Source organism: Geotrypetes seraphini, chromosome 4, assembly GCF_902459505.1.
Source record: "Geotrypetes seraphini chromosome 4, aGeoSer1.1, whole genome shotgun sequence".
Lineage (NCBI taxonomy): Eukaryota > Metazoa > Chordata > Amphibia > Gymnophiona > Dermophiidae > Geotrypetes > Geotrypetes seraphini.
The window spans coordinates 110,411,673-110,433,297 of record NC_047087.1 but is presented as its reverse complement, the minus strand read 5'-3'; the positions used below and the strand labels follow the sequence as shown (position 1 = coordinate 110,433,297).

Sequence of the window (21,625 nt, the reverse complement as noted above, 5' to 3'; positions counted from 1 at the left end):
CAGTGGCTTATCACCTAATAATATGACACACGACCTACTGCTGCTGGAACAATGGTCAAAAACTTGGCAGCTAGGCTTCAATGCTAAAAAATGCAAGATAATGCACTTGGGCAGGAGAAACCCACGGAGAACTTATGTACTAAATGGTGAGACCTTGGTTAGAACTACGGCGGAACGCGATCTAGGAGTAATCATTAGCGAAGATATGAAGGTTGCCAATCAAGTGGAGAAGGCTTCCTCCAGGGCAAGACAAATGATGGGGTGTATCCGTACAGGTTTCGTCAGCAGGAGACATGAGGTTATGATGCCGTTGTACAGAGCCATGGTGAGGCCTCACTTAGAGTACAGTTTTTGGAGCCCACACTACCGAAAGGACGTGCTGAGGATCGAGTCGGTTGAGCGAACGGCCACCAGGATGGTCATGGGGCTCAAGGATCTCACGTATGAAGAAAGACTAAAGAAGTTGCGGCTGTACTCACTTGAGGAAAGAAGAGAACGGGGAGATATGATTGAAACGTATAAGTACATCATGGGACGCATCGAGTCAGAAGATGATATCTTCTGGCTCATGGGACCCTCAACCACCAGAGGGCATCCGCTGAAAATCAGGGGAGGGAAGTTTCATGGCGATCCCAGGAAGTAGTTCTTCACCGAAAGAGTGGTGGATCATTGGAACAGACTCCCACCCCAGGTGATAAAGGCCAGCAGCGTAACGGATTTTAAGAAAAAATGGGATACTCACGTGGGATCTTTAAGGGAGTAAATTCAGGGACAGACTTGGAATGGGCAGAGTTGGTGGGCAATTGCCCTTTTCTGCCGCTTTTTCTATGTTTCTATGTTTCTATACTCTGAAATCCACAAATCCTTACAGAGCTGACATTAGGAAACAGTCTTGCTCTCTACACCCGACGGTGTTTCACCAGTAGCGACTTCAGGAGACAGGACACCAGAGGGATTACCTTCAGGTCTAAGCACCAGGACTGTTTTCGAACAGCAGACTTTAAGATCAGGAAATCCAAACGGCACTAACCCTACTTGTTCAGGAAACTAACCATTTCTGTATATAGATAGCTATTATGATGACTACAATTGCACAGTGATTATTTCAGATTAATAAATATATTTGTAATATTTTATTAATGTTTATGCTTGTGCTTCAATATGTAATGTGATACTATGTTTGTTTGAAGTTATTTTCTAAGTTGTTTCCCATCATATGTTGTTTGATGCTCCAAAAATTGGCCAAAAAGTGCTATTGCATAAGCCATGCCTAAAGTTAGTGTGGGTTACAGAGTAGCACTTACGCTCGGGAAACATGACTAAATTTAGGTGCCCATTTGCACCAACAAAAATATGGAGCAGAGGCCTTAATTTTATAATTACATGTGTAATTTAAAGGAACTCCCCCAATCCACCATTCTCCATCCATATCTGCACCCCCTTCTATAACTCATGCCTAAAATTTAAGTATGGATCCTACACCTAATTTACTTACAGAACCCTTAATTGATTCTAATTAATGCCAATAATTGCTTGTTAAACTGCCAATTATCAGTGCTAATTAGCTTGATATTCAAGTAAATTACGTGTGAAATTTAGGGGGCAATGTGTAACCTCTGAGTATATATGCTCGATAAGCTTCTGTGTGTTTCATACTGGTACGATGCTATTTCAAAGGGCTAGATTCACTAAGGACACCAATCGTGTCCCGATCACTTTGTGACCCTGACCTGATTCACTAACCTTCCTCCCGCACCTGATCCGATCCACTCATGCAAATGAGGGGGAACGGCATGCAAATGATGGCAGGCAGCGATTCACTAAAAAAAAAAAAAAAAAGGAACACCGACTTGGCTTTCTGATCCCAAAACATGAGGACCAGTCGCATACGTCCCTGCCGACTCTCCTGCTCCATTGCCGCCCTGAAATCCCAGCCAACTTCCACCAGCCCTGCTCTCTGCCCCGAGTAAAGCATTTCCTGATCTCTGCCCCGACTCTCCTGCCCCGACTCTCTTTGCTCCCTGCTCTCTGCCGCAATTCTCCTGCAAAAGCTCTCTGCTGCAATTCTGCTTGCAGCCCCGTAATCTCTGCCTTGACTCTTGTGGCCGCCCCGCACTATGCCCCGATTCTCCACCCTTCTCTGCAGCATGAGCTAGTGGTTTTAACCCTCTTTAAACCACGGGCTCGCAAGTAAAGAAGTAAAAATTTTAAAAACCCACAGATCCAAACGCATGCGCAGACCATCTAGATCAGGGATGTCAAAGTCCCTCCTGGAGGGCCTCAATCCAGTCGGGTTTTCAGGATTTCCCCAATGAATATGCATGAGATCTATTAGCATACAATGAAAGCAGTGCATGCAAATAGATCTTGTGTATATTCATTGGGGAAATCCTGAAAACCCGACTGGATTGCGGCCCTCGAGGAGGGACTTTGACACCCCTGATCTAGATGGTCTGCGCATGTGTCGGGATCGCTGGAGAGCGATCGGTGTAGTCAGTGTGGGGGGGGGGTGCCTATGATTGCCCTCATTTGCATCACCCCCATTTGTAAATCCGTCGGCCTGCTTCTGATCATCCATGGAGTGGACAGAATCGGGCAGGTTAGTAAATCTAGGCCTAAGTGTACACGTACAACAAGTATCTCACTAGTAGTCCCCTGAAGAAGGCTTGTGCCAAAACTGGGATCCTAGCTGGGACCATAAAGGAAGATATTAATTCTCTCTGTTGGACTTTATTGTGGACTAATAAATGCAGCTCCATTTACTGGATTGAGACATCTCACTTGCCTCTCTTAGTGTGCAATTTAGGAACATGACCAAAATTGCATGTGCAGTTTTGGGCACTTTTTATAGAATTAGGGGGTTAGCACACAACTTCCTAATGCAAGAGTAATGACAAAGTTTTTCTCCCCGATACAGTAATCAAAAAGTAGGTGTATAGGTCTGTTAGAAAAAAATATTTGCTTAACATGGTGGAGCACACATTGGTCTGCACTAGAATCAGCCAGAGCTACAATATACACTAGGATGCTATTCTGTGTGTAGCATTTTTGTGATACCGATATTTTTGTGAGGAGCAGCATTCTACCCAGACATTCAGAGATGTGCAAGCATGCAACACTGGGTGCCAATACAATTTTTTTGTGATTAAATCTGTGTGCACATGCAGTTCAACAGTCCAACATGTTCCTCCTTGTCTCAGTACATCTCCCCCTCAGTTCTGTTACTCATGCTGTTTACGGAACCCAGAAAAATGTTGTGGGTCGCTATGTTCTCAGGAAAGAAAAAGAACAGTTGTGAAATGCTCACCAATGCTGACGGCAGATGATTGCACTAACCTTTTACACCTCCTCAGACCTTGTGCTGAAGCCCCATTATAATGCATAGCCTTTTGGTCATGTTTATATTTCTATCTGTGTTGAATAACTAGTATCTTCATTAGCAGGGATTTAAATGTGTTGTGCGCTGGTGCATGCACCAGGCTTTGACCAAATTTAGCTTGGGTGCAAATCCTGTTTTTGCATAGGGGTCCCACGGAATTGTGCACTCCATCCAAACTAGCTAGTGTACAGAGCCTAGCATACTTTTTTGCATGAGCTCTATTCTTACTGGCTGGTAAGAGTAGGGTTACCAGATGTCAGGATTTGCCTGGACGGCTTTTCAAAACCCAGCCCTTTGCCTGGGTGTTGAAAAGCTTCCGGATAGAGAATGACACGGTGACAAAATTCATCACCGTTCCCGTCCCCGCGGATAACCGCGGGAAACCATCTTCATGTCATTCTTTAAGGAGAGAGAGTATAATTGGGCACAACCACTGACTCGCAAGCTTTGCTTTGAAGAATGCTGGTGTAGAAGGACCGAGGTTGAAATAGACACTAGAAAATGACATGGGATTATTTCCCGCGGTTATCCGCGGGGACGGGAACGGTGATTAATTTTGTCACCGGCTAGGAGCGACATCGAGGTGGCATCTGCACATACGCGGACGCTACGCTGTAGCATCGCGCATGTGTGTGAATGCATGTGACATCATCGCGTCACACCAGCACATGCGCAGATGCCCTCCCAACAAGTGAACGGGTTGAAGGGGTGGGGCTGGGGGCAGGGCAATGGGTCCGAATTTTAGTTATGGAAAATCTTGGAACCGTAGGTAAGAGGACAATGTTATCTGCAATGATAATCAATCTACAAGTCTTAAACACCTTAAAGGTTAAGGAAAGTATAGTAACAGCAGAGGTAACCAGTGAAGGGAGCTAGTACTGGCATGATATGTTCCTTATGTGGGGTTCCAGTAATCAAATGAGCTTTCCACATGTCTTCAGCTTAGCTTATATTAACCTATTACTTCTTAATTATTCAGAATTCATATGTTAATTGTTATGTTTATTAAATTCTTTATATACCACCTTTCTGTGGTGCAACCAAAGTGACCAACCAACTATAAATTTTAGCCTGTAAAATTAGTAACAGTCAACTAGATGAATCCCTATCCTGCATATTATTCTATGTCCCACCAAAAAGCTGGCCAAAAGCCAAAGAGGACTTCTGTGAATTTGTCCTACATAATTCAATTGGTCCTTTTTACAGTATCATCGCAGGAGACATAAACATGCACCTAGATGAAGAGGACAACACAGACACGAAAGAGTTTTAAAAATCTTTCTATCCCTACTAAACTACAACCTCCCTTTACCCACACAAACACATGAAAAAGGCCATTATTTAGATGTGGTAGTCATGTCCACAAAGGAAATTCTAGACCCTGTCATCTCTTCACCTAAAGGCACCTGGTGTCACGATATCTGGTCTGACCATTTTACTTATTATTTCAAGTTAACCTGGTCTCATCGAAAATCTAAAACACGTCCGATGATAAAAAGAGAACATCACACAAGAGGTTATATTAATCCAGAAGAATACTGGTCACAATATGAACTGCAAACGGAGATAGAAGAAGGAATCGATTTCTGGGATCACTGGACGACAACCAGCACATACATTTTAGATAAAATTGCCCCTAAACGTAATAACGAAAGCAGTGCAAATAAATATAACAAATGGTTTGACACTGAACTTTTAAAAACGAAACAACTAGCTAGACGTCTGGAAAGAATTTGGAAAAAAACAAGAGAATTAGCAGACTGTAACAAATGGAGAGCTAACATAAAAATCTACAAACAAATGATTAAAGACAAACGTAAAGCATTCTACTCTACTAGAATCAACTTATCTTGCAATGGTTCACAAGGAATCAATACAAAAGAGCTGTTCAACCTGATCACAAATTTATTTGATACCACTCTTTACACCATACTAAGTTACCCTCTGCGAATGACTTAGCACTGCACTTCGATTCAAAAATTAAAAACCTAAGAAACAACTTTTCAACAAACGACCCTAGTGATCATCAAATAGCTAACATACAAGGAAATGATATACCAGCAGACATGATCTGGAGTTCCTTTCAAGACTTAGAATGGAATAATTATACCAAACTATATAACAAATACTCTAAATCTTATTGCATTCTGGACTCATGCCCCCCAAAAATTATGAAAGCGGCGCAATTAGAATTTAAACTATCGTTGCTGCAACACTTAGCCCACAACCCAAAAAATGGGAAGTTCCTCACTAATAATGGTCACATAATAATAACCCCAATCCTAAAAAATAGCAAAGAATCTCCAGCCCTAGTAACCAACTACAGACCGGTAGCATCCATTCCATTTATTGTAAAAATCATGGCGGGATTGGTACACACCCAACTGATGGATTATCTTAATCAGTTCTCTCTCCTACATGAAACTCAATCCGGTTTTAGACCGTTATTCAGTACGGAGACAGTAATTGCGGCTATTTTAGACAATCTGCGCCTACTATTTAGCAAGGGCCTCAATGCCCTGGTTATGCAATTCGATATGAGTTCTGCCTTCGATCTGGTAGACCATGGGAAAATGTCTAGACGTTATTGGCATCAGGGATGAGGTGCTGAACTGGTTTCGTGGCTTCCTTACATCCCGCACCTATCAGGTACTTTTCAATTATGAGCTCTCTGATACCTGGAGCAATCCATCCGGTGTGCCGCAAGGGTCACTGCTATCCCCATTGCTTTTCAATGTCTACATGTCCTCATTGGGCGTGCAATTAACCCAGCTGGGGATAAAATTATTCAGTTACGCAGATGACTTTACAATTATCATCCCATTTGCTGACTCTATCTCGGAAACTATTCCCAAAGCTTCAGAAGCTATAAACGTGATGGAGCAAAGGATGACAGACTTCAAGCTCAAACTTAATTCAGAAAAATACAAAATTCTTCGTTGCTTCACCACATCCACTTGACATCAAAACACCACTATGCATCAATGAACTTAGTTACCCTATTCAGCCCACCATGAAGATACTGGGTGTAACTCTGGATCAATGCCTAACCATGAAAGACCAGGTGGACTCCTTAATCAGAAAGGGTTTCTTCACTCTCTGGAAACTTAGATCCATTAAATCATATTTCGATACGTCAGCATTCAGAACCCTGGTTCAATCCCTCGTACTAAGTCAACTTGACTGTAACATCGCCTATTTAGCAATTTCCCAAAAGAATATGCAACGTTTACAATTAATGCAAAATGCAGCGGTCAGACTAATCTTCGGGCTAAAGAAATTTGATCATGTGACACCCTACTACCGGCAGTTGCATTGGCTACCGATGGAAACACGCGTAAACTTTAAGTTCGCCTGCTTCTCCTTTAAAATACTATACAGACTAGCCCCTAAATACATAACTGACCTTTTCTCCTTTTCAGCCAACAGACACAAGAGAATCTCACATTCGAACTTCGTTTCCCCCCCAGTTAGAGGTTGTAAACTGAAAAAACACCATGAACACCTTCTCTCACATCAAGCAGCATTATGGGGTAAAGATCTAGAACAATTGCTTTCGCCCACTACATATGAGGAATTCAGGAAGCGTCTAAAAACACATCTATTCCTGAAGTATCTAGACAACTGACCCATACATCTCTTTCTCCTCAATAATGGTTTTCTTGACCTATTAATCACCTTCTTCCACCTCTCTTAAGTTCAATCAATTTGTACCTTCATTTAATCTTTTGTAAACCGCATAGAACTTCACTGTACTGCGGTATATAAACTGTTATTATTCTTATTCTTAGGTACTTTCTCTATCCCTAATGGACTCACAATCTAAGGGGTATTTAGCCGCCTGAGGTGAGTGATTTTTTTTTTATCTGCTGCTGGCTTTATGCCCAGATTTTCAGTGCCGGGCTGTGTCCAGGCCAGCGCTGAATATCCGAGTATCTGCAAGCAGCCAGCACTTATCCAGTTAAGGGCCAATTTTCAGCTTAACTGGATAAGTGAAACCAGACAACGATAGGACTGTTTTACGGAGTCCAATTTGTCTAATTAAATGCTGAGTTTCAGTATATAACTGTATAAGTAGTACCAACTCTTCCCCTGAACTGCCCACTACATAGCCAATTTCGGCTTAGGCGGTTAGAAGGGATATTCACCGGCACTATCTGATTAAGTGCCACCGAATATCCCTGGATAACCCCACACAGACTGTTAAACCAGACAGGAGTTTCTCCTACCCAGTTAAATCACTTTTGGGGTATCAACCCTAGGTGTTTGGTTTTTTGTTTTATACCTGGGGCAATGGAGGGTTACCGTAAGTGATTGCCCAGGGTCACAGAGAACTGTAACAGGAATCAAATACAGTTCCCCCTGGTTCTCAGCCCACTGTGCTAACCTTAGGCTGCTCCTCCACTCTATGAAATGGTACACCAATCCAATTAGGTGTCTCATTCCAGTCTCTCAGCATGGCTTTTTACCCACTCTTCACAAGCAGGCCTTGAACCTTGAACCAAGAAAGTCTCGAAAGGAGAAGACCCACTCACCTGCCAGGTCTCAGCAATACTCCAATATTTACTTAATCTATCCACGACAGGCCTCAGAACATCCTCCATAAGGGTCCATTTGAGTGCTATATCAACTTTCCACAACTGCATCGAAGACAGGACCCTAGCCACACACCCACTAGTGTCCAAGTTCATGAAAGGACTTACAAACCTGCACCCCCCCCCCCAGTATGCCGCCCACCGCCAGCGTGGGACCTGGGCATCATCCTCCGCAGGTTAACAGCACACGTCTTTGAGCCATTGGAGGACGCACCAATCAAATTCCTCACCTGGAAAGCAGTCTTTCTCATTGCCATCACATCAGCAAGATGCACCAGTGAACTACAGGCCCTGGTTACATACCCACCATACACACAGATCCTTCATGATCACGCAGTACTTAGAACTCACCCAAAGTTCCTACCAAAGGTAGTCTCACCTTTTCACATAAACCAATCAATAGTGCTCCCCTCCTTCTGTCCGGGACCACATACCAACAGCACAGAACAACTCCTACACACCTTGGACTGCACCCGTGCACTTCACCTATACATTCAATGAACGCAAACCTGGCAAAAGGCAGTACAACTATTTGTCTCCTTGGACCCCAACAAGCCAGGAACACCATTGGGGAAATGCACTATATCCAACTGGATTTCAAACTGCATTGCCTCCTGCTACGAGCAAGAGGGAGTGTCCTTTGAGGGAAAGACCACAGCACACCAGCTAAGAGCCATGGCCACAACACTGACAAACCTCAGTAACACACCACTTCAGGACATTTGCAGAGCAGCCACATGGTCTACCCCACACACCTTCACCAGACACTATTGCTTGGATCGCCCGCTGCAGACCTCCAATGACTTTGGTCTCAACATACTACGAATGGTGGACAAAACAGATACAACAAATGGCACCAGTACCTGGACTAGCTGAACAAGATTATTAGTCTGAATCAGATAGAAGAGATTGTTAGACAGCTTATATCACAGTTTGCACAGTTCATTTTTTGCACAGTCAAAAAAAAAGAAAAAGTGTTACTCAAACACCACGTTGATGATATATTTGCTATCTGTTATTGAGATGCATACTCTACCATGTTGGTAGATTTAAAAAAAATAAATAAATAAAGGGAGTGTTGGTCCAGTTCTAAGGACCAAAATAAAGTTCCTATTGTTTACAACACATAACCTCTGACTGGTCTCAGTAATTGAGGTTTTGTCTTTGTCCCTCACCTGACATTTATGCAGCCTCACCCTAACCGCAGCAAGGTAGCAGGGACGCAGAGGGGCCCATCCCCAACGGGGACCCCGTCCTTTTAAACCCTCTGCACCCCGCAGCTGGAGAGTCACCAAAAGTGGGGCTGACTTATACTGCTTGTCCATGGAGAAAGAGAAGTTACTTACCTATAACAGAAGTTCTCCGTGGACAGCAGGATAAGTCAGCCACACTGACCCTCCCTCCTCCCTTATGGGTGACTCTGTATATGACTCAAGCTGGGGGAATCACTGGATTAGTGAGGGCCAGCACAGGCACATATAGGGCTACCTGCACATGCTCAGATGAGGCTCTCAAAAGCCTCACCTGAGCTTTTGGGAGAGCAATTCCGAATTGGGAACATAGATGACATCACCAAAAGTGTGGCTGACTTATCCTGCTGTCCACGGAGAACTCCCATTACAGGTAAGTAACTTCGCTTGGCTTTTTACCCACTCTTCACAAGCAGGCCTTGAACCTGTGTTCTTCAGGTTGAAAGGCAGCCCCCACCCTGCTCCTGTAGTTTGTAGGCAGAGATTTAGCAAAACTAAGCACCAAGGAATGCAGAGTTCAAATATCCTCTTTCCCATTAATATTCCTTGTAACCGTGGGCAAATTATTTGATCCCTTATTACCTCAGCTACAAATTAAGGGCCTATTTACTAAGCTGTTTTATGGCAACCACGCAGCTTAATGTCACAATACATCTTAAATAATAATGAATTACAAAGCAATAATGCAGCTAAAAGTTAATAACACCTCAAGAAATGTTATTAACTTCCCCTCAGGAGTACCAGCAGCACATGCATGAGGCAATATTCCCAGGAAGCAAGCTGAAGAAGCTACTGATGTTAGAACGAATGTTGCCATCCCTGATCCCTTAAAACCAAATAGCACCCCTCAAGCCCTGTATGTTTGAGTTTTATTGTAAAAGATAGGGAATTGTTGCGGGAAGGGGGTGATTGGGACTTTGAAAAAAGATTGAAAGAGGCACTATTTGGGTTAAAGGTTATCCTGGGATGGGGACACTATTTAAGCCAGCTGTTCTGTGAAGACAATAGACCAGAGTTGGGGGTCTAGTAACTTTTATTTACCATGGCCAGGAAAATTCATGGCAGCAGCACAAAATCAAATTTACCACAGGATTCACTAACCTGTGGAATGAATCCAGTGGTAAGTTTTCATGAAGTAAAAGAAGCACACAAACATGCACCACTTAGTAAATAAATATTTCTCTTCCCCAGACATCCATCACCCCTATTGCACCCGACCTGCAGCTGGCCTTAAGCAGGGTTTTGAATGATGAGCGATTTAATCCAAACCCAATTAAAAACAAAATAACTGTGTGGATTACACTGTATTAAAACACATCCATACTTGAGGAGAGAAAGAGGAGTCCTTTCAAATTCCTGGCAAAACTCGTCTAGAGGTGGCTTTATTAATCTCTTAAATTGTGAGCCAGGGGTCAAATCCTGCTCTCGCCGATACTCTTTGTGAGCCTCGGGCAGATCACTGAACCCTCCATTGCTTAGATCTGGGCTTCCCAAGCTTGTCCTGGGGACTAGACAGTCAGATTTTCAGGATATTCACAATGAATGTGCATGAGGCCAGCATATGCAAATTGGTAACACTCATAGCCATTATAGATATTCTGAAAACCTAACAGGCCACGATTCCCCAAACACAGCTTTAGAAAGACCTAAATTAGATTATGAGCCCAGTTAGGGAAATTATTTATCTATCTACATACATCTAACTCGTCTTTATGTACATAATAAAAATCTAAATCTGTGCCATCCTAAACGTAAAGAGCCCACGTTTTCTTTTGTCTGTACCTGTTCCCTTACGTTTGCATCTTGGCGCTGCCTGGCAGTTCTCTAAATGCTTCATCTAGTATGCAAATAAGTTGGGCATCAACTGAAAAGGAGGATTTCTCTAGGGCTGGCGAGCTGAGGGAAGTTAAGGATTACCCCCAGTACAGCCGTCAGACAACACGGCACCTGAGTGCAAACTGAAATACGGTCAAGCTCGGGTCAGCTCACACACTCTTGTGTTTTATAAGCTGGTATAGTAAACACAGGAAGCCGCGTTCCAAGGGGAAAAAAACACTTTGCCTGAGAACCTGATAAAATGGAGACACCCTGGCATGTAGTAATACTCACCCTGGAGCTTTCACATATTTAATACAGCAAGCCCTTCTTTCTGCTGTTCCCTATGAAGGAAGGTTTGCCAATAGGTCTGCCTCCCTGGACCTGAATGGTTATGATGCCATAAACCACTTACTGCACTTATTCCATTCTATTATTCTACCTGAGGCAGATAACGTGTCACACTCTTCCACACATGGCTGCAGTCAGGGAAGCTGGAGGGAACACTACACAGAGCACCCTGCTTTTAAGAAGCCAATGCCATCACCCAGCAGAGGCAAATAAGAGACTGTCATCATCTGTGCTACACTTACCAGTGAAACAACATCATGACGGATAACAGATTAGAACGGGGATGGTCAACCTAAATTCTTGAGGGTCACAAACTAGTCGGGTTTTCAGGATTTCCCCAATGGACATGCAGGAGATAAGAACATATTGATTGAGGAAATCCTGAAAACCCAACTGGGTTGCAGCCCTCAAAGACTTGCAGCCCTGGCTTAGAAGTTTCCAAGAGCATCTCAGGTCCCCTCACTACATCAGTCCTCTCACTGTTACACTGTTAATGGGGAGTGGGGCCGCTGAAAAGTTCTCAGCTCAACCAACAAAATCGGGGCAGCCTCCATTGAGGGCTAAACACTTACCGGTAGTCCATTGATTTTCCACTTTTTTCATTCCGTACTTTTTGACAGAATGAAAAAAGTGGAAAAAACACAAGATTAAGTGTATATAGCCCTCGATGGAGACTGCCCCAGTTTGGTTAGGCTGAGAACTTTTCAGCAGTCCCACTTAATCTCTTGTTTTACCACCACAAGGTCAGCCATTCTGGGATCCCCTGGCATCCAGTACTGTCATGGTGTAAAAATGAACTCCGATTCCTTAATACATCAGTATGGCAGCCAGGACTACTCCCTTGATGCAATTTCATAGGACCAAACAATTTTAGGTGAAAATCCCCCTACTAAACTGTCACAATGATAGACACACTCTGATAATAAAGGCTAATCCCTCTGAAGTAGTCAGCATGTCAGGGAAGAAAAATGAACTGCCCTGATTCCATAATTACAAAAGTGATGAGGCTGACAGATCAGTGGTCCACGGAGTATAACTTTCTTCTGATTGCTTGTGTCAGTATAAAACCATAGTGAGTGAAAGCTAATTTCCCTTGCATGTCCCAATGTCAAACTAGCTGAGAGCAAAGCACTCGCTCTGATAGTTTGTTTCAATATTAGACCATTTGGAAGAGAAACGGTCTGTTCTTACTTATCAACTTTTGTTTAAAGCTGAGATTCCCAACCTTTCCTAGGCCCACCATTGGGTAGACCCCTTATTAATGTCCAGAAATGTTCAGGAAATCCCTGTTCATTCCCACAACTCTTCACAGACTTTTTTCTGTCAGTACCATGCCTGTCCCCCTATTTATCTCCTCAGGGTTGGGTCAAGGGATCATGGTGCTCCCCCCCTCCCCCAGTATCAGTTCTGGTGCCACCTCCCTCCTCCTCCCTACAGTTCAGCATCTCTCCTTTCCTTGGGCTGACATCTCCACCCAACCCAGTCTGGTGTCTCTTTCCCTGTCCTCTGTCCCCTTCCCAGTGTGTCTGGCACTGCTTCCTAACCCTTCTTGCTCTCCTGTAGCCAGGTATAATTTATAGTGGTCGCTGACAGCAGCATGGCAGGCTGACTTCAGCCAGTTCCCGGGTCTTCCCTCTGCTGCATCCTTCCTCCTCTGACGCAATTTCCTGTGGTTGGGATGTGGAAGAGGGAAGACCCAGGGGCTGGCTGAAGGCAGCCCATCATGCTGCTGCTGCCACTGGTGACTGATGTAAACTTTACAGTATCGCAGGGGAATAAGACTGCAGGAACAGGGCAGAGAGTAGGGGAGAGACTAGACAGACCCTGGGGGAGAAAAGGCTTAACCTGTAGACCAGGACAGCTGAGGTCAGCAGTTGGGTATTTGGATGCCTTTAATTGCCAGTACCCTGGGTCAGAGCCTCACTTGATCCAATGGTTAAGCTAGTCCTGTATCTCCCCCTTTCTGTCTCAACCAATCTCTCTCTCCCTTCCCCAGTCAGCCCCCAACAGTCTCTCTCTCTCTCTCTTTCTAGTCTCCCCTCAAACACAGTCCTACCAGTCTCTCTCTCTCCCTTCCCCCCAGCCAGACCCACCAGTCTTTCCCTCCCCCCACCCAACTAGTTTCCAGCAGTCTTTCACTTTCCCTGAAGGCAATCTCCACCAGCCAGTCAGTCTCCCTCTTTCCTTGCAGAGTATCCCCACTAGTCTCTCTCTCTCTCCCCCCCCCCCCTGTTTAGTCTCCCTCTCCTCACCTATTGATACTGCACTGCTGTTCCCAGCCCAGTGCTCCTGCTTCCAGCCTCCATAATTGCCTCTGATCATACCCCTGTCACCGCCACTGCTAGTCCAACTCCCACAACCTTGACTGCTTCTATTCTGTAAACCACCTCCAATCATACCCCACAACTGCTACTGTTGCTGTCCCCAGTGGCTACTGATGCTACTACTGCCATCCCCACTAGAGGCCAACTGAATTTTGATTTTAGTTTCGGTTACACTAGAATCAGCCCAAGGTCCCTTTTCAGCCCAGTTTTGGTTTTGGCCATGTGTTTTTGGTAAAAGCTGAAAATTTGTGCTTTGTCCTGTTTGTCTCCTTCTCCCTCTCCCCCAAACAGGAGTTGCCCCTCCTCCTGAACCCCACCTCACTCCCAAATGCCTCCCACTCACCACCTGTCTGGGCCTATCTTACAATCTCTGGTAGTCTAGGAGTGTAGTTGAGCAGGAGTGATCCTGTCTATTCTGGCTCTGCTCTCAAAATGGCTGCCACATCTAGGGCATGTCTCCTGCTCTACTTCACTAAACTACCAGGGATTGTAAGGTAGTCGGAGACTTGAGGGGAAGATTTTCAAAACTTAACGTGGTCACTAAACCGGTTCCAATCGATTTAGCATTCAAAAACGGCTTACCTTGGTCTTTTCTGAGCTTCCTAGCAGTCTTCGACTCTGCCATGCAAATGTATTACAATGAGTTCATTAATATTTAAACAAGCGCTCCAGGCAATTCTCTATTATTGCCGGGTGATTCCCTAAACTCATTGTCCTACATTTGCGAGAAAAATTTTCCGGCAGTCAAAGCTGTTGTAGCCTTACTTTCTGGTCAGTGCCTGAGCACTGATTGGCTCATTCAGTGATTGACAGGAAAGTAAGGCTTGACAGCTCAGACCTGTCAGAAAATGTTGCTGCCTTTAAGTATCTTCCCCCCCGGCTGCCATTAAACAACCCCCCTGACACCCCCGGCAGCAGGAGGGATGCCCATTCCCTCCTGCTTCTGCCATTAAGCAAACAGCCCTGACACCCCCTGGCAGCGGGAGAGATGCCCACTCCCTCCCGCCATCAAGCAACCCCTCCACACCCACCCACCCCTGGCAGCAGGAGAAATGACCACTCCCTCCTGTCGCCAAGCAACCTCCCTACAACCCCCCTCAGAAATGGGAGGGATGCCCACTCCTTCTTGCCACCACCGTCATACCCCCGATGACCTCCCCATGCTTCTGATGACCCCTGCCCCCCTTACCATGTTTACGAAGGTCAGCAGGAGGGATGCCTCCTACCTCTCGCCAGCAGGCCCGCCTCTTCCAAGTGGCGGCCCTTCCCCATCCCTATTCTGGGATGCACCGGGGAGGGACCTAAGGCGCTGATTGGCCCAGGTTGCTTAAAGTCCCTCCTATGGGATGGGCCTTAGCTGTGTGGGCCAATCAGAGCTTTAGACCCTCCCCAGATGCATCGGCCTGATTGGTCCAGGTTGCTTAAGGCTCCTCCTATGGTTGTTATGTCCCATCATGGAAGGGTTGAAGACAGGCAGATGTAGTGTTTACCATCAGTGGCAGAAGATAGGTGGATGGGTTGTGTCCCGTGGGTGGGAGTACGCGGAGAAAGATGGGTAGGGTACATGAGCCTCAGGAGGGGGCTGGAAGACTGCAGAAAGTCTGTGCTGCAAGGTGGGAAAGAAAGATAAGGATGGGTTTTGTGCGTGGATGAGGAGAAGCCTTGGGGACAGACAGAACTGGAGTCTTGCTGGGAGTTAGGGAAAGAGAACTACGTACTAGCACAGATGAACAGAGGGGGAGGTTCAGAAGGAGAAAATGGGAAGTATTTCCTTTGAAGCAGAAGCAGAGAAAGTTAGGGGATAGACTTGAGGAGAGGAAGGGATATAAGATATGGAAACAACTGGGGTTGTTTCATGCCTGCGTGAGTAGTCAGCCCGTATAACAGTGGAAGTCTGCAGAAGAAAATTACAAATAAAGTGTGCTGAATTTTGCAGAATTTTCAAAAGTTTTGTCCTAAATTTTCAATTTTTTTTTTACACAGAACTCGTCCAGGAGTACTTTACTAAAGTGCATTACCACAATACTATGCCTTAACATGTTTTGTTAGTAAATAGGTCTCATTGTATATAACAAAACATATAGTAAATAATATACATTAGTAAATTTATTTCATACTTATATCTAAAGCAATGGACAGTTTAATGACTGTCCAAAGCAACAAAGAACATCAATGGAATTTAAGCCATGATGTCCCTGGTTCTCAGCCCACTGCACTAACCACTAGGGTACTCCAAAATGTCTTTTCTAGTACAGAAATTGTTCAGTAAAGCCTTTGCATATGCAAAGTACCTTCTTATTAAGGACATCACATTTGTCTCCTCTAATTCCTGCAGCCTGTGGACACTTTGCACAACATTTTTGCTCCTTTCTATGATTTCAGTACAGCACTTGGAAATACTCAACAAATCACATCCACAGTCTAAACACTTCAAGGCATTTTGCAACTCAGAAGCTCTGGTTGAAGTTCGAGTGAATGCCCTTCCCCCAGTACTGTACAGCAGCTGCTTATCCAATGCAGTTCTGACACCCCAAGCAGGATACATCAAAAGTAAAACAAATTCAGCTAGCCTGTTTGACCTGAGACAATGATAATACTATAGTAAATGATGGCAAAAAGGTCAATTTGACCCATTCAATCAACCCAGTGGAAGTCTACTTTCAGTAGATAGACATAATATGTATATACACTTGTGTAAATCCCATCCACTAGTATGAACATAAGAATAGCTATACTGGGTCAGACCAATAATCCATTTAGCCCAGTATTCTACTTCCAACAGTGGCCAATCCAGGTTACAAGTACCTGGCAGAATCCCAAAAAGTAGCAACATTCCAGAATCTCAAAGAGCAACAAGATTCTGGAATTCCAAATAGTAGCATAACAAAAGACAATAGAAAATATTAATCACAAAACCAACTTCTACTTAATCCAATAAAAAAAGGAAGATAGCACTCATAGGTGATCAAATGTGAACACTATTATACAAAAATATAATGCAAAGTAGTATCAAAACATGTTTCAACTGTATACCACCAGAAAAGGAATAATCGGGAAGAAAAAGCCTCAGATCCCCCACCTCCACTCTACTGGGACCAGGCGGTAGGCATTTCGGGGTGAAAACCTCATAGGCATAAAAATATCCCTCGTATTAAAACAAAATTGGTGGCTCTATGCGATGCAATATACACAATGAAATTAATAAGAGAGTCACAACACTTATCTGTATAGGGTCCACTCCGTTACACCAAACGTGGCAAGTGCTTTGCTTGCATAGCTGCTTCAGGGTGTGGATGTGCTCAAATAACACCAACAACGTATGTTTCTCTGAGGCTTTTTCCTCCCGATTATTCCTTTAGTGGTGGCATACAGTTGAAACATGCTTAGATACTACTTTGCATTGTATTTTTGTATCATAGTGGTCACATTTGATCACCTATGAGTGCTTTCTTACCTTTTTTTTTTAATCATAGGCAGCAGAACACTGTTTTGTTTGCCAGGTTTCCTTAATATTTTATATACCGCATTGGCAAAACATCTATGCAGTTTACACTTGATTATAATAATAGTATATATAAAAATAAATTGATAAAAATAGAATAAAAAGAAATGGAACTACAAAATTAATAGTAAAGTAAGTAAAATATAAAATTTAAAGCCCTATGCCTCAGCAGAGTCCTGCGGCATGACCTCTCACCAGTTCCAGACTCCCCCACCCACCTCCTCCTGGCACAGCATCAATTAGCAGACCTGCCCCCGGAAGCAGAATGAAGGGTTCTGGGGCGGGCCTGCTCATTGACGCTGCGCGGTGGCTGCCTGAAGATTCAAAAGTAGTGTGCTGGGAAGAGGTGGGTGGGGGAGTAGAGCCATAACCTACTGTGGAGGCCGCCATTCCAACGCCCATGTTTTGGACCAAATAGAAGTACAAGTTGGTATTCCAAATACAGTAGTAGCAAAATTCCATACCACCAATCCCAGGACAAGCAGTGGCTTCCCCATATCTATCTCAATACCAGAATATGAAATTTTCCAAAACTTGTTTATACCACTGTTATCAAATCCTCTTGATATGAAATTAAAATTTTTTAAACACTCTACTAAAATACAGTAAATTTGTTTTATTCACACCATAGATTTGGAAGTCAAATTTCAAATTAACATGGTTAAATGATTAGCTTCAAAGATGAACTCCTAGTTAATTAGTACTGTCTGTACTCCATCAGGACCACATTTAAACCTTTTTTTTTTTTTTGCCCCTTCACTGGCATCTAAGCATTACTGAGTTTTTGTTTGACACATCCCTCACAAAAACTAGTTTGCCTATCTCGCAAGGATTTCCCACAGCATCAGCTGCACAGATCTAGTCGTTGTAGTTCTTGGAATGTGCAGTTTTCTGCCAAATTTACCTAGTTGCTCTCAATGAAAAGGTCATTTCTTCAGAAATCAAGTTTATCTTTTTTTTTAACATTGATCCCCTAATTCTGTAATCTTCTCCACACATTTTTGTGCTTCAGTTAGTTACAGGGGTAATCTAATTGATGTTAGCTGCTAATTGGCACTAATTAACAGTTACTGAGTAATGATAACTCCCTAGGCACCTACATGTAACTGAAAGGGGTTGTGGGCGTGGGAGGGGCATGGGTGGGCCAGGAGCATGCCCAGCACTTCCATGCGAAAGTTATAGATCACTGACAGTTATGCACACAACTTTTACATTTAAGTGCAGCCATTGACATGGTGTAAACAGCTGCACCTAAATATTAGAAGATAACTAACAAATTACATAGTCTGGTTACATATTCTGTAACAGCAATTGAAGGTGTAATTGCCTATGTAGAATTTGGACTTAACCCACTGCATCCTAGTATCTAACTTTAGCTGACCTGTACTGAATTACCCCCCCCCCCCAGAGGGTAGACAAAATCATAGTCAACTTAATCAAGTGAAAATATTGTTTTATTTTTATTATCAAGGTAGAAATACTTAAATGGAAGATAGCCTCTAACTTCAAATATTGTTTAATATGGATATTTGACGTGACTACTCCAATTTTTATCAAAAATTTGCATCTAAAAAGTATATAATTTCTGCCGAATCAAAGCATTTAAAGATGATCTAATTACATTTTATTTGTAAATTATTATATTACTGTTTCACCTATCAAACTAATGCACAAAAATGTGTGCGTAAGAATGTAAAGGGATGGGGGGTAGAGAGGGGGGAATGAGGCTCAGGGAACATGAGAGCCACAGGACAATTTTGAACTGAATTTGGCTTCTGGTCAGAGATGCCGGGAATGTGGCCTTTAATCCCAGATAAAGAAGAGAAAGGCAGAAGTAGGCCATAAGGGGAGGGGCTGGGCAGGTGGGAGACAGATGGGGGCCCCCTCCGTGTGCTACAGCAGGATACCCGTCCAGTTTTAAGCATCTTCCTGCTGCTATTCCCAGCCCCTGCTGCGGGAGTCATCACCAGTGCGTCCCAAGATCGTCTGATGAGAAACGAATGCCTGTTCACATTTTGTCTGGGTCCTCTGCGCTAGCTAGGGAGGAGAGGAGAGGAAACCCACACTATCTGCGGCAGGAAGGAAACGCGGGCAGCCTCTGATTCAGGATGCATCAGAGCCGCCCGTCTCTGATCCTTCGGCTCTTTTCCTGCCACAAAACCTCAGATCACTTCTGGCTTCATTTGGCATACAGCAGATGCAACCAAAGTCCATTAGCATTACTCCTAAGCCATGTGGCTAGTTATTATATATAGTCACATTTAGAATAATAGCGGCATGCACTAGGGGGTCTCTTTTTTTTAAACCTTGTTGTGAGGGGGTTCATTATTCCAGCACACCCACATCTGAGCTTATTTATTGCTACAGCAGGCGGGGCAAGAAGGACTTCAGTTCATTTGGAAAACACTTAAGAGTTAGGCGTGTTTGACTTCTAGCGTGTGACGGGGGAAGAGGGGGAGGGGGGGGGGTCTTAGTAGTAGTTTTCACTTCCAAAAACGTGAATATACTTAAACTGTCGGAAGGGCAAGGCTTTGTCTGTATCTTTTTTTAAACCTAAGTAGTAGATCTTTAAGGCTAGAGATAAAACAGCATTTTTGTTAGGCTGGGGTTTTGGGGGGGGGGGGGGTTTAAGAGCCAAACTACTTTTATTTTTTTGCCTTTAAAGCTGTTATTAAAGTTTGGTTCGGATTTGGGAAGTCTGCCACTTACCGTCCTGGCCGGAGGTCTCCAAATACTCGGTCAGGTCGCAGCCGAAGGCACTGGCGGACCCCTTCCGTTTCACCTTCGGCTTCGCTCCTTTATTCTTCATGGGTCAGTCCCAGCCGAATCTCTCCTCCTTCCCCGGAAACAAGGCTCTCCCCCCCTTCCTTATACCGCTGCCCAGAGCCACATCTCTTTCCAATCAGCCAGATGCACATTTAATCCTGGACGGGATGAACGGGGAGGAGGGGATGGTGGAAGGAAATTAGGGGCAGGATGAACGTGGAAAGGAGGACGAATGGCCGAAACGAACCAAGGGGACAGCAGCTCACATCTGGAGAGGAGGTGCAGATGTGCCAGAGTGGCCGACCGCTGGCATCCCGGCGACTGACAGATGCCAAAGAATCCCGGTGTCCGCTCGCTGCTTTCTTTCTTCCCCCCAAACGCCGAGGGGGGGGGGGAATCCCTTTAAAGTTGCTTTTTCTTTTCCAGAAAGCAAAAAAAATAAAAAAAAAAACCACAGCCCTACGATAAAGGAAACCTGAGGGGAAAACGCTACCCAGGGAGCGCCTCTGTCTCCTCACTCCAAACTTCTGTTTATTCTGAGTTGCAGAGCCTTGATCAAGAAGTGTCCTGCCCTCTCTCCCTCTGTATGATTCCTTTTTCCCTTTTCTTCCAAATCAATTGCATTGTAGAACTCAGGAAATGCTGGAAGGAAGCTGGCTGGGGAGGGGGGCGGGGAAAGGGGGAGAGGGAGGGGGGGGGGGTCTTGCCGTACTGGAGATAACGGGACAGCTCTCTTTCTAGGAGGAAATCTCTTCTCCAGCCTTGGTCTCAGTTATTTGCCGGACCGCAAAGCTGGCCTGGATTGCTGGGAGCTGGCTGGTGAAGGAGGTGGAGAAGACGAAGGAGCAGTGGCCCTGCCAATAACGACCTTGCTCTTCACTGACTTCTGTGTTGCTTTTTTGAAGCAGTACTTTTCCCACTTTGGCCTCTAAACTGTAATCCCAAGCCTATTATAAAAAGCCCACAAGCAAGAAGGGAGGAGGAAAAGGAGAAAAGGCTTGGGAAGTTCACAGCACCTCTTTGGACTTTCCTCATTCTTTTTTTTTTTTTATCACCCTTACCATCTCCAGTAGAATCAGGTAGGCATGTGTTTGTCAAGCCTGATAGTATATGTTCTTCCATTTGCAAAACATTACCAGTACAATACAGAGCTAAATTTAAAACTCAGTCAAATTCTTACTGCATTTAAAGGTAATGGACCAAGGGCCACCCAAGGAATATTTCTAATCACACCATCGCCAAAGGAAATCATGTCAACAAGTGGGACTGGGTAAAATGCGTACCTCGCGGACTCCATGGACCTCATGGATCTTAACCACATGCCCTTAAAATTCTGCTCAAATTTGGGGTGAACGGAGTCCGTGAGGTCCGCAGGAGTTAAAACGAAGATCTCTGTGAACCTCACGACGTGGCCGCTTTCTTTTTAAGGCCGTGTGCTTTAGCTCCGCAGGATCCGTGGGGCCTCCAGGTAGAAGACATTTGGGACACTGAGGTGCAGAAAATCTTGGCACAACAAAAAGGGAGAACTAGGGTGAAACTCCAGTATTCAGTACCAGCAATCCCAACCACCAACAGTAAAGAAGCCAGCAAAGGTAGAAGCTAAAAAGAAGATCTCATGGACCCCACAGAACTAAAAGTGCATG

At 44.4% G+C, this 21,625-nt stretch overlaps 1 protein-coding gene across 1 annotated transcript in view; it reads right to left on the bottom strand.

Moving 5' to 3' along the window:
* The window catches only part of ARHGAP31 (Rho GTPase activating protein 31), a 260,085-nt gene extending 239,702 nt beyond the window's left edge, over positions 1–20,383 (bottom strand). The window contains exon 1 of the mRNA XM_033941960.1: positions 19,926–20,383. Coding sequence (XP_033797851.1) covers positions 19,926–20,025 — 100 coding nt within the window. The 5' untranslated portion in view covers positions 20,026–20,383. The remainder of the gene's footprint in view (positions 1–19,925) is intronic.
* Between the last annotated feature and the right edge of the window lie 1,242 nt (positions 20,384–21,625).